Below are 13,311 nucleotides of genomic sequence, written 5' to 3'. Positions count from 1 at the left end.
AAACAGTTCGGCCACCGACCGCCTATGCATCCAAGCATTACTTTGACAGTCTGACAGGGTGGGAGGGTGAGGGTGGGTAGGAGGTATGCATGGGGACATCAAAGCATTTCATTGATATTCTAACAGGATGGGTGTGGGTAGGTGAGAGGAGGGTGATAAACAGAGAAATACAATGTTATGGTTTATAATGGGCTAGAAAACCCAGATCCTTGTTAAGTCCTGTCTGTTGGGTGTCAAAATATTCAATCATTCTGACTGCAAAGGTCTTACGTTCCTGTATTGTTTTAAAGTTACCTTTCAGGATTCTTACTGTGAAATCACTGGTGCAGTGTCCTGGTCTTGTAAAATGCTGGCCCACCTAGGGTTACCATACGTCCGGATTTCCCCGGACATGTCCTCTTTTTGAGGGCATGTCCGGGGCGTCCGGCGGATTTTGCCCCCGCCCACGTTTGTCCGGATTTCTGGACAAATGTGGGTGGGCGCGGGTGCGGGCAGGCGCGTGCGTGCGGTGGGCGTGTGGGCGGGCGATCGGCGCCGTGGGTCTGGTGACCTGGTCTCCCGTCCCCTCCCCTCCCCTTCCTTACCATGTTCCCTGGTGGTCTAGTGACGTCTTCGGGGCAGGAAAGAGCCCCCTCTTTCCTGCCCGGAGCGCTGCCTCCCCTGTCTATCATCCTTCTCGGTCTGGCTGGGGATTCAAAATGGCCGCCGAGAGTTGAACTCTCGCGAGGCCGCTTCAACTCTCGGTGGCCATTTTGAATCCCCAGCCATACCGAGGAGGATGCAGCAGGCAAGGGCAGGCAGCGCTCCGGGCAGGAAAGAGGGGGCTCTTTCCTGCCCCGAAGAGAAGACGCTACTAGACCACCAGGGCTAGACAGTAAGTGAGGGGGGGGTATGTGATGGGGGGGAGGGGACTATGTGACGGGGGGGGGGGGGGGGAATAGGGGCGGAACCCGGACCTGAAGGGGGCGTGGCAGGGGCGGGGCATGAGGCGTGGCGGGGGCGTGACATGTGTCCTCTTTTTCAGAGGACACAAAATGGTAACCCTAGGCCCACCGGGGTGGGAACCTGACTGGCACTGGCTATCTTCATGTGATGTCTGTGCAGATTAAATCTTGTCTTAAGCATCTGGCCTGTTTCTCCAATATAGCATCCTTCTTTACATTTTTTTACACTGAATGATATATACCACATTGGAAGATTTTTTTTAAATAAATTGCTTAATTAAGCTTTGGTTCATCAATCTGATTTTATGAGTCCTATTTTTGTTTAGGTTCTCAGGTTATCTGGGGGCTATTTATAGCACACCAGGCTGCCCAGGCAGATTACAACAACAGTTAAAATGAACCCATCAAGAAACAGGATATCGTCACTGAAATCTGGCCATCTGTATTGTACAGAAGAACAGTGAAGAAAAATGAGCACAAACTACAGAGTTTATTGAAGCTGTTTTAGTGATGTGCAATTGTTATTTTTTCCTCCACCTTTTAAGCTTTAGACTTGACGGACCAACAATAAAGAACGACAACGTGGATGCAGCAGCTCATAGGTTTGCTTGCTTTGTTTTGATTGAACGACGACAATGACGGCTGAGTGAGCCGCGGAGTGGAAACAGAGATTAACCAAATTGGCTTCCTTGCTTACAGTGGACTAGAAAGTCGCTAATTTCCACTCCTGTCTATTTTCTTTTCCATGTTTTATTTTGTTTGATTTCTATTGATAACACTCCTGTCTATTAAACCTCCGAAACTATAGAAAACCGTCCAAAACTCTCGTAGCGCCTGCGCACTGCAGCATAAGCGTTTCCTTCCGGAACTGGGGTGGGTGGTGGGGAAGTTCTGTTTCTAGTCAGTGTGAATGCGCAAGATGGCGGTGGTAGTGGACCTGGAGCTGAAGAAGGTAGCGGTGGAATGATTGATGATTGTATCATATTTTAGCGTACATGGTTATCGATAGTTTCAAACATACGGCGAAGTGTAGAATTTGGCGGGTTCCGGGGGTGCTGAAGAGGGCGAGGAGTTTCAACAGGGAGAAAAAGGTGTAGTTTTCTTGTTCACTCTAGTATTATGGTACCTGCCCCTTGTTCTGATGTCTATTAGAATGTGAAATTTATTTGCTTCTACATCTGTTTGTCTCTAGTTGATCAGAAGTAAGTGGAGCCGGGCTTTTTTGTTGATTGCAGCATTTTTGATTTGTAATTCTTGCTTTCTTCCTGTTTTTATTTACTTCATATGTGTTTATTTTAGAATAGCAGATCAATAAATGTTGTAGCTGTAGTGAAGAAAACATAACTTAGGGGTCCTTCTACTAAGGTGCGTTAACAGATTTAGCGCATGCTGAATGATAAGATGCCTAGTGGGCGCCTTATCATTTAGCGAACCGTAGTAAAAGGACCCCTCTGGGCTTGATCAGATGTTGCCACTTGGTTACTCGTACGTTAGATTTTGGTCACAAGATGCAGACTTGGTTGTGTTGTAAGCAGGTGGGACAAATCAGTTCTTATTGATTTACAAAGGAATGATGTACTGCCAAAGAAATGGCTTTAGAGTGATGTTTTTAGTTTAAATCTGTTTATTCATTCAACATGCCATAAGAATAACAGATTTGAGTGAAAAATTTCCCATTTTCTAGCTCCCTTCTCACCTCTTCTTCACCAGATCTGTGCAGCAATCTTATTTGCACTCTAAACTTTATTTTGAAGATTTCAGATCCAATCATATACACTTCCAGATTTTTTACAGATTGTTTCCATGCATAATGCTAACTTGTTTTGCTTTCAGCCTTCCTATTCTAAACATTAATGCATATGTATTTTCCACATTGTCAAGGTAGCCAGGATATTTTTTAGCCCAGGGGTGCACAACCCTGGTCTGTTTTCAGGATTTCCACAATACATATGCATGAGATCTATTTCATACAATGGAGGCAGCGCAGGCCAATAGATCTCATTCATATTAGTTTTTTAAAGCCTGAAATTTCCTAAAACTCTGATTGGGACAGAAAACAGTTGTGCATTCCTGTAGTTTAAACAAAATAAATGTTTTAACCCAGAGCTTCCCAAACTGTGGGCTCGGACCCCAAATGGGGGTCACAAAACTTGTCTTTGGGGTCACAATACTACGTGGGCGCTCCATAGGTGCATAATTATTTTGCAGCTCCTGGGGGTCACACAATCTTATTTGGCTGCAATTATGGGGTCACAGCCACAAAGATTGGGAAGTATTCTTTAACCATTAAGTAAGTCTTCTGCAAATAAAAGTATAGTGCTGCCGAGGTAGTAGTGTTCATAACCAAAGGAAGTGATGGTGTTGTAGCCATTTATTTATGCATGTCCAAATGAATATAAGCACTCAGACTTACAAAGGAACTTGGATCCATACAGCACATAAGACAAAAGAAAACAGATTCAACATAGTAACATAGTAGATGATGGCAGAAAAAGACCTGCATGGGCCATCCAGTCTGCCCAACAAGATAAACTCATATGTGCTACTTTTTGTGTATACCTTACCTTGATTTGTACCTGTCCTTTTCAGGGCACAGACCGTGTAAGTCTGCCCAGCACTATCCCCGCCTCCCAACCACCGGCTCTGAGACAGACCGTATAAGTCTGCCCAGCACTATCCCCGCCTCCCGCCACCGGCTCTGCCACCCAATCTCGGCTAAGCTCCTTAGGATCCATTCCTTCTGAACAGGATTCCTTTATGTTTATCCCACGCGTGCTTGAATTCTGTTACCGTTTTCATTTCCACCACCTCCCGCGGGAGGGCATTCCAAGCATCCACTACTCTCTCCGTGAGAAAATACTTCCTGACATTTTTCTTGAGTCTGCCCCCCTTCAATCTCATTTCATATCCTCTCGTTCTACCTCCTTCGCATCTCCGGAAAAGGTTCGTTTGTGGATTAATACTTTTCAAATATTTGAACGTCTGTATCATATCACCCCTGTTTCTCCTTTCTTCCAGAGTATACATGTTCAGGTCATCAAGTCTCTCCTCATACGTCTTGTAACGCAAATCCCTTACCATTCTCGTAGCTTTTCTTTGCACCTCTTCAATTCTTTTTACATCCTTCGCAAGGTACGGCCTCCAAAACTGAACACAATACTCCAACATCAAAGTTTATTACTAATGACTCCTTTTTAAGAGGTTAATGTTCAAAGCACATAGACTTACAAAGGTACATATTTATTTATTGGGATTTATTAACCACCTTTATGAAGAGATTTACCCAAGGTGGTGTACAGCAGGTACAATTTAACATAAAATGTACAATGTTGTTAACACATGTTCCGATGGAACTTTGTATGGCTATGTGCTTTGAAAATGAGTACCTAAGCCTCCAAAAATGAAAAAGACTGCGTTTAACAACAAATGGGAAACAGATAATAAATATACAAAACAAATTTAAAAAAAAATCTCAAACATAGCTGCAAACTAAATCAATCTATGGCAAATGCAGAAAGACAATGTTTTGCTGCTAAGATCTCTAAGATTCAGAACTGCCTATGGGCACTTTTTTTTCTTTAAATGTAGAGTCTTTTGCAAGAGGATAGTGGTAGGTCTCAGGTTAATGATATTGATCTGGCACCGACAAACTTGCTAAATTCTTTAGGAAGAATGTAACTATGCTTTTTGCTGAATTAGCAACAGACCTGGAATTTCATGCATATCAAGAGAGTCTGCAGGTAGAATGGGAATGTATTTTCACCACTTACTGATCTATTGATGAGAGAGGCCTTAGCTAGAACAAGTCCATTGAGTTGTACTGTAGATCAGTGGTTCCCAAATCTGTCCTGGAGTAGGCCAGTTCAATTCTTAGGATATCTACATGGAATATACATGTGAGTTTCTCCATTTCATTCAAGCTTCTGTTTCATGACTATTGCTTTCAGATATCTTGAAAACCAGGATAGGATTGGGAGCCACTGCCCTAGATTCCTGTCCTTGTTTAATAAAACAATATGGTTCCTCTCTTTTACAACTCTGCTGCTCCACCCTACCTCTCTACCCTCATCTCCCCCTACGTTCCTGCCCGTAACCTCCGCTCACATGACAAATCCCTCCTCTCAGTACCCTTCTCCACCACTGCCAATTCCAGGCTCCGCTCATTTTCCCTTGCTTCACCCTATGCCTGGAACAGTCTTCCTGAATCCCTACGCCAAGCCCCCTCCCTACCCATCTTCAAATCCTTGCTTAAAGCTCACCTCTTCAATGCTGCATTCGGAACCTAACCTTTCGAACATATAGGTTGCCCCAATCTGTCTGACCTATATGATTAACTGTACATTTGTCTTTTTAGATTGTAAGCTCTTCGAGCAGGGACCGTCCTTCCATGTTAAACTGTACAGCGCTGCGTAACCCTAGTAGCGCTTTAGAAATGTTAAGTAGTAGTAGTAGTTATTAACAGTTCTGGCAGAAGGTGTATTCTTGATTATCCTATATAATAATTCTCACCTCCAACGTTCTATGCGTCTTGCTGCCTGTGTCTGTGACTTCTTCAGAGTTGGTCTGCTAGGCTCCGAAGCCCAGGCTGACGTCACCGTTGCCATTGTGGCCACACCTCTGGGAGCTTGGCTGACCTGGGAGGGGGCGGGGCGCGTGATGTGGACGCAGGTCACGGCACCGCTGGGGATGGCGATGGGAAAGAGCAGGGGGCGAACAGGAGCAGAAGCCCCCCATGGCGCATCAACCCCCCCCCCCCCCCCGGCGCATCAAACTCGAATCGCTGGTGAGGGAAGTGGCCTTGCAAAAGAGAAAGAGAGAGAGAGAATTTTGCCAAGGGATCTGATAGGATTGGCGTCGGCAACAGCCCCAAGGGCCTCTGCAGTATGCTGCTGGCTGGCCCACCCTGGCTAGCACCATGTACGTGAGTTATCTGCTGGAGAAGGACATCGGCATGTACCCGGGCTCTATGCAACCCCACCCCTCCCTGCAGAGCTATCCCAGCGCTGCCCAATATCCCGATTACGGAGGCTACCACAGCCTGAGCTTGGACACTGCTGCCCCCACCTAGGCATCCCCAGCCTGGCTCTCTCCCTACAAAGCTCCCCGGGAAGAGTGGAGCCACACTACCTATAGCACAGGACTGGCCGCAGTCAACCCATTCCCTGGGGGCGCCCTAGGTTACAGCCCGGTAGCCGAGTACCCAACAGGCCCGCCCCTGAAACTCGGAGGGAGGGATGACCCTGACACACGGAGAGAGAGAGAGAGGGAGGGAGGGAGGGAGGGAGGGAGGGGACGACCCTGGAACTGGGAGGGAGGGAGGCCCCTGGCACGCACTCTCTCTCTCACAGACACACTCGCACCCAGTCTCACTCTCTTTCTGTCACACACACATTTGCACATTCACTCTCTCTCACAGAGTCACTCACACACTCTCTCAAACACTCTGAGGAAAACCTTGCTAGCGCCTGTTTCATTTGTGTCAGAAACGGGCCTTTTTTTACTAGTTTTAAATACTCATTATTTTGCAACATAACAAAACCAAAGATCGTAATGGACACACCGCAACCTCCTTCTTCCTCCCTAAGTTCCCAAATACATCAGCCATACATGAATCTTATTCTATCACAATAGCACCTTGTATCTGTTCATACTGGAACTGGCGAAAGCCATTACAGTACCATGTAAGCCACATTGAGCCTGCAAATAGGTGGGAAAATGTGGGATACAAATGAAATAAATAAATTGTCTGACCTCTGTAAAGAAGATAGGTCTAGATCTAGTGGAGGTTGGTAGTTACCATCCAGTTCAAATTTGGCTTTTCTCAGGAAAGTACTTGAACAAGTTATGGTGTTACAGCTAATAGAAAAATTGGAGTATTGTTATTTTTTAGATCCTAATAAATCAGGCTTATGGGAAGGCTTTAATATGGAGACCTCAATTGAATGACCTTAGAAGAAATGTGAATAATAGTTATGATAGTCTGATTATTTTGCTGGACTTCAGTTTTGTTTCATACTGTGTACCATAGGATCCAATTGCATCATCTGGGTACTATTGATATAAAAGGTGTTATGCTGTATTAGTTGAAGTCTTTTTCATTTGGGTGCTCCAGATAGGGGACTGAGTATTTAAAGCTTGGTTGATGTATTGTGGGGCACAGTGCTGTCCCATCTATATCTATAGAGTTTAACATTGATTTGCAGCCATTAGCAAAATTATTAGGTGGTGGAATGTATCTTTTGGTACATATGCTGATGATTGACAGACCAAGGGAGGAGCAGTCGGACACAGGAAGGTAAGGAAGGGGGTGTGCGGGGCAGCCCAAGTGTGGGGGTGGGGCGGCGGTCCTGGCCCGGGCCAGGCTGTGTCTCTAGGTGGCCCTGAACAAAATAGCCCTTGATAAAATAGCCCATAGCCCTTCATGGCCCTCTGAAGGTCCAGCATCTCTTTTCCCCCTTTATCCCCACCTCCCAACGTAGTCCAACATGTCTCCCTCTTCCTTCTGCCTACCCTCCGTGGTCTGGTATATCTCCCGCCCTTCACCCCGCAGGCAATTCTCCAACGTTCCTGTGGTCCATATGCAGCATCAGTAAGCTGCTTCAGCTGACCCTGGAAGCATTCTCTCTGTTGTGTCCTGCCTACATGGACATAGGAAGTTGCATCAGATGAGGCGGGACACTACAGAGAATGCTTCTGGGGCAAAGGGGAGACAAACCTCGGCTCAAAGCAGCAGCGGGACTCGGAAAAACACACAGTTGCAGTAGCAGAAGCAGGTAAAATACTCGTGGGTAGGCCCTTTTGTCAGGGGGCTCATTTGTCAGGAACTAAAATGTGGGCAGACCCCTTTATCAGGGACTGATGTGCTGGGGGCTATTTTGTCTTTTTTTGTCGGGGCTATTTTGTGTTTGGGTTATTTTGACCAAACGCAAATGATGGTGATGGCTGGTTCTCCAACTATTGATATACCTGAATCATTTGTTCTCGATGGGTTAGAGATTAAAATAGTACAGAAGAAGCATACATTGGGTGTTGTGATTGATTCTACTTTATGTATGAGAGATCAGGTTAAGAAATTGGTGAGTACAATATTTATGAAGTTAAAACTGATTAGGTGTTTAAGAGATTTTCTTTCTCAATTGAGAATTTTAGACTAGTTCTACAGAGCATTGTTCTATCATCTTTTGATTATTGTAACAATCTATTAACAGGTACATCTAAAAAGTCATAAAGAGCTTTCCAAGTGGCTTAAAATGCCGTGGCTCAGATTACGTTTGGCCTAAATTGTGTTGACCGTATTTAGTTCTCTAGTATTGATGAAACAGCATTGGCTTCCTTTAGAGTACCATATACAGTATAAACTTGTTTTGTTAGTTTTCAAAGTTGTAGCTGAATCTGTGTTACCTAATATTTTAGCAGGTTTACATTTATATCAGCCAGCGATATTTGACTCACTTGATATTTGACTCACCTAGAATGTAAATTGCACTGAACCCCTGGAAAGGGGATATTAGCTGTATACAAGAATTGATTTGATATTCAGTTGTTTTGTAGTTTGGGCCATGATAGAAAAACTAATTTGAGGAATTTATAGAGCTGAATGACTGTGAGATTAGTGCTTGGCCAAGGGCACAATCCAATAAAATTGGAGTAATATGACCCCCCCCTCCGAAGTTAGTAGATGTACTTTAAAATTCTGAAGGTGACTTCAGTATGCCGGATGTTGATTGGGGTGTCCTGGCTACGGGGTCGTCTAGAAGCAAAGAGATCTTAGATTCCCTACAGGAAGAATTGTTCCAGCAGTGGGTAACGGTACCGACGCGGGATGAAGCTGTTCTGGACCTGGTGCTTACGAATGGAGAGTACGTTTCTGACGTCAAGGTGGTGGACCATTTGGCATCTAGTGATCATTGTATGGTTCAATATTAAAACAGAAGAGAGGGCTCACTTGAGATTGAAGGTCCTGGATTTCAAAGGAACTAACTTTGCCGAGATGGGGGAATTTCTCAAGGAACAGTTAGCAGGATGGGAACAGCTGAAGGATGTAGACCAGCAAAACACAAGACTGAAAGGAGCTATATTAAAGGCAACTAACCTTTATGTTAGAAAACTATATAAACGTTGGCGGTTGTGCAAGCTTCCACAGACCACGGTCTAGGATTGTTTGCAGCTCCTATGCTCCATGTACATACGTATATAAATACATAAGTATATAAGTATTGCCATACTGGGAAAGACAAGAGGTCCATCAAGACCAGCATCCTGTTTCCAACAGTGGCCAATCCAGGTCACAAATACCTGGCAAGATCCCAAAAAAATACAAAACATTTTATACATTGGGCCTGCAAATAGGTGGGAAAATGTGGGATACAAATGCAACAAACAAACAAACAAATAAATAAATACTGCTTATGCCAGAAATAGTGGATTTTCCCCAAGTCCATAATAATGGTCTATGGACTTTTCCTTTACGAAGCAGTCCAAACCTTTTTTAAACTCCGCTAAGCTAACCACCTTTATCACATTCTCTGGCTTCGAATTCCAGAGTTTAACTACACGTTGAGTGAAGAAATATTTTCTCCAATTTATTTTAAATTTGCTACTTTGTAGCTTCATCGCATGCCCCCTAGTCCTAGTATTTTTGGAAAGCGTAAACAGACGCTTCACATCTACCTGTTCAACGCCACTCATTATTTTATAGACCTCTATCATATCTCCCGTCAGCCGCCTTTTCTCCAAGCTGAAGAGCCCTAGTTGCTTTAGCCTTTCCTCATAGGGAAGTCGTCCCAATCCCTTTATCATTTTCGTTGCCGTTCTCTGCACCTTTTCTAATTTCACTCTATCTTTTTTGAGATGTGGCAACCAGAATTAAACACAGTATTCGAGGTGCGGTCGCATCATGGAGTGATACAAAGGCATTATAACAGCCTCATTGTTGTTTTCCATTCTATTTGCTTTCTTAGCCGCAGCAGCACACTGAGCAGAAGGTTTCAACGTATCATCGACAAAACCTAGATCCCTTTCTTGGTCCGTGATTCCTAACGTGGAACCTTGCATGACATAGCTATGATTCGGGTTCCTCTTTCCCACATGCATCACTTTGCACTTGCTCACATTAAACGTCATCTGCCATTTAGATGCCCAGTCTCATAAGGTCCTCTTGTAATTTTTCACAATCCTCCTGTGATTTAATGACTTTGAATAACTTTGTGTCATCAGCAAATTTAATTACCTCACTAGTTACTCCCATATCTATAATTTGTTATAAATATGTTAAAAAGCAGCAGTTCCAGCACAGAGCCCTGAGGAACCCCACTAACTACCCTTCTCCATTGAGAATACTGACCATTTAATCCTACTCTCTGTTTTCTATCTTTTAACCAGTTTTAAATCCACAATAGAACACTGCCTCCTATCCCATGACACTCCAATTTCCTCTGAGTCTTTCATGAGGTACTTTGTCAAACGCCTTCTGAAAATCCAGGTACAGAATATCAACTGGCTCAGCTTTATCCACATGTTTGTTCATCCCTTCAAAGAAATGTAGTAGATTGGTGAGGCAAGATTGACTGCGACTCGGGAGGTAGTTCCTTGGGCGAGGGCTTACATGCATTCTCTACAGTGGGCCCTCTTGTCACGGTGGGCTCTGGCCTCTTGGGACTTCATGGTTCTCTTCCACTCACACCCAGGGTGAACCACAGTCTACCCTGATGGAACAGTCCAGTGAACCTATTGAGAGGGGTCCCTCTGGATCTTCCTCAGTTTGTGCTTGTCACCACAGATTCGAGTCTCCCCGGTTGCAGATCTCACTGTCTTGGACGAGTAGCACAGTTCACCTGGGCAAGCCTGGAGGTGACCAAGAGGCATATTTTCAAGGCACTTAGCCTTCCAAAGTTCCATAGGTTTCTATGGAACTTTGGAAGGCTAAGTGCTTTGAAAATATGCCTCCAGGTCCATCAACCACCTGGAGACCTGGGCAGTCCGTCTCACTCTGCAGAAATTTTGGCTTCTCCTGGAAGGGAAAGTGTGCTGTTGCACAATGTCACAGCAGTGGTGTACATCAACAAGCAGGGTGGAACCAAGAGTCAGGCGGTGGACATGGAGGTGGCAAGTCTCTGTCAGTGGACAGAGACATATTTGCTGGCTCTCTTAGCGATCCATATTGCAGCAAAAACAGTGTACGGGTGGACATTCTCAGTTGTTTTCTCCTGGATCCAGGAGAATGGAAGCTGGGGCTCCAGGACTTTCGGCTCATTGTGCCTCAGTTTGATTTGATGGTGTCTAGAGCCAGCGTAAAGGCGGAATGCTTTTTTTTGGCTGCCGGAGGAACCTGGTCTCTCAGGGGATATAGTCCACGGCACAGCCTTGGCTGTTAGTGGAGCTTATCTGTATTCCCTCTGTGGCCTGTCATTGGCCACTTTTTCCATGGGACTGCACGACATCCTCATCTGGTGTTGCTGGTGGCACCGCATTGGCTTCACAGACCTTAGTGTGCAGATCTCTGGTGTCTGCTGGTGGACAACCCACTTCCTCTGCCCAAGGGTCGGTGTCTACTCTGGCAAGGGCAGTAGAAATGGAAGATCCAGATCTTTTTGGCTTATAGTATGGCCATTGAGAGGCAATGATTAGGAAAGTGCGGGTTTTACCCTGTACTGATTTCTACCCTACTTTGCTCTAAGAAGTCCTCTAAATCCCTGGCTTGTGTTGGGGGTCTAATGTGTGTTAGGAACCATCCCCTGGCTCTCCTCTGCTTGTTCCTGCCATGGCCTATGGTGGGACATGTGGTGGGGCGGATTGTGAGGCACCCGAATCAAGTGATCCTGCTGGTCCTGGACTGGCCCAGATGCACATGGTACACGGATCTTATCTGCTTGCTGATCAGCCTCTGAGCTTCTCAACTCACCGCAGCTTTCTAGTTCAGGAGCCAATCACCAGGGAGGATCTCTTCCCCTTTGGTCTTACGGCCTGGCTCTTGAGAGGGCGCGTTTGAGGAAGAAAGGTTACCTCGATAGGGTCATTACTACGATGCTTCAGTTGTGGAAGCGTTGTACTTCCACGGCTTATGCGAGCATATGGCGCACCTTTGAATCTTGGTGTTCATCATTGGGAGTATTAGTGGAGGTGGTCTCGGTGACTTGGATCCTGGCCTTCCTGCAGGAAGGTCTTGATAAGTCCTTTTCCTTGAGTTCCTTGAAAGTTCAGGTGGCTGCATTGGCCTGCTTTCGGGGTCAGGTGCTATGGAGGACTTGTAGCCATCTGCATATCCTCACAGCCTAGTCGGGGGTGACTCCTAGGTCCACTCCGATCTATCCAGGGCCTTCTCTTCAGGTGCCTGGCGCTTCCACCATCTGCCTTCCAGATGCTGTGGAGAACGTGCAGTCCATCCGCATATCCTCACAACCTGGTCTGGGGTGACTCACAGTCCCACCCTATCCAGGGCCTTCCCTCCAGGTGTCTAGCGCTTCCACCAGCAGCCTTCCAGGTGTTGTGAAGAACGTGTAGCCCATCTGCATATCCTTTCAGCCTAGTCCGGGTGACTCCCAGGTCCACCCCAATTGACTCTGGGCCTTTGCTCCAGGTACCTAGCACTTCCACCAGCTGCTTTCCAGGTGCTGTGGAGAATGTACAGTTCATCTGCATATCCTCACAGCCTAGTCCGGGGTGACTCCCAGGTCCACCTTCACTCCAGATGCTGCGCGCTGAAACTTCTTCTCTAAACTGTTTGTATTTTCTCTCTGCTATTTTGTATGGCTCCAGTACAGTTCCTCTTCTTGGTACTTTCCCTTCCTAGTCTCTTTCTCCATCTGAAACCACTGTATACTGCAGGAACACATTGCCCACCGTCTGCTTTTATCATCCCTTTTGTCTTCTTGCTTCTTCTCAGCTCTCAACCTTCAACATTTCCTTGCTTTCATTCAGCCATCTCCATTCTGTCCGAGTACATCTCGTCTTCATTGCTGTCATAAGTATTGCCGCACTGGGACAGACCAAAGGTTCATCAAGCCCAGCATCCTGTTTCCAACAGTGGCCAATTCAGTTCACAAATACCTGGCAAGATCCCAAAAAAGTTCAATACATTTTATACTGCTTAGCCCAGAAATAAGCAGTGGATTTTCCCCATGTCAATGTAATGTCTATGGACTTTTCTTTTAGGAAGCTGTCCAGGCCTTTTTAAAACCACGTTAAGCTAACCGCCTTTACCACATTTTCTGGCAACATATAGTAACACCTTTTTTTTTTTCCGATTATCAGCTAAAGACGCCCATCTCTCCTCAGCTGATAACCACGCCCCAGTCCTGCCTCCACCACGCCACCGACACGCCCCCATCAACTTTATTCATTTCCGCGACGGAATGCAGTTGGAAACGCC

At 45.7% G+C, this 13,311-nt stretch overlaps 1 protein-coding gene across 2 annotated transcripts in view; it reads left to right on the top strand.

Moving 5' to 3' along the window:
* Positions 1 to 1,812: 1,812 nt before the first annotated feature.
* The window catches only part of PFDN1 (prefoldin subunit 1), a 146,287-nt gene continuing 134,788 nt past the window's right edge, over positions 1,813 to 13,311 (top strand). The window contains exon 1 of one of the 2 annotated variants that reach the window (XM_030212970.1): positions 1,813 to 1,896. In XM_030212970.1, the coding sequence (XP_030068830.1) occupies positions 1,855 to 1,896 (42 nt within the window). In that variant the 5' untranslated portion in view covers positions 1,813 to 1,854. The other variant, XM_030212973.1, reaches the window with a different exon arrangement.

This window comes from Microcaecilia unicolor, chromosome 8 (assembly GCF_901765095.1).
Source record: "Microcaecilia unicolor chromosome 8, aMicUni1.1, whole genome shotgun sequence".
Lineage (NCBI taxonomy): Eukaryota > Metazoa > Chordata > Amphibia > Gymnophiona > Siphonopidae > Microcaecilia > Microcaecilia unicolor.
Note: the sequence above shows the minus strand (reverse complement) of the source record. Positions and strands in the feature narration are given on the sequence as shown.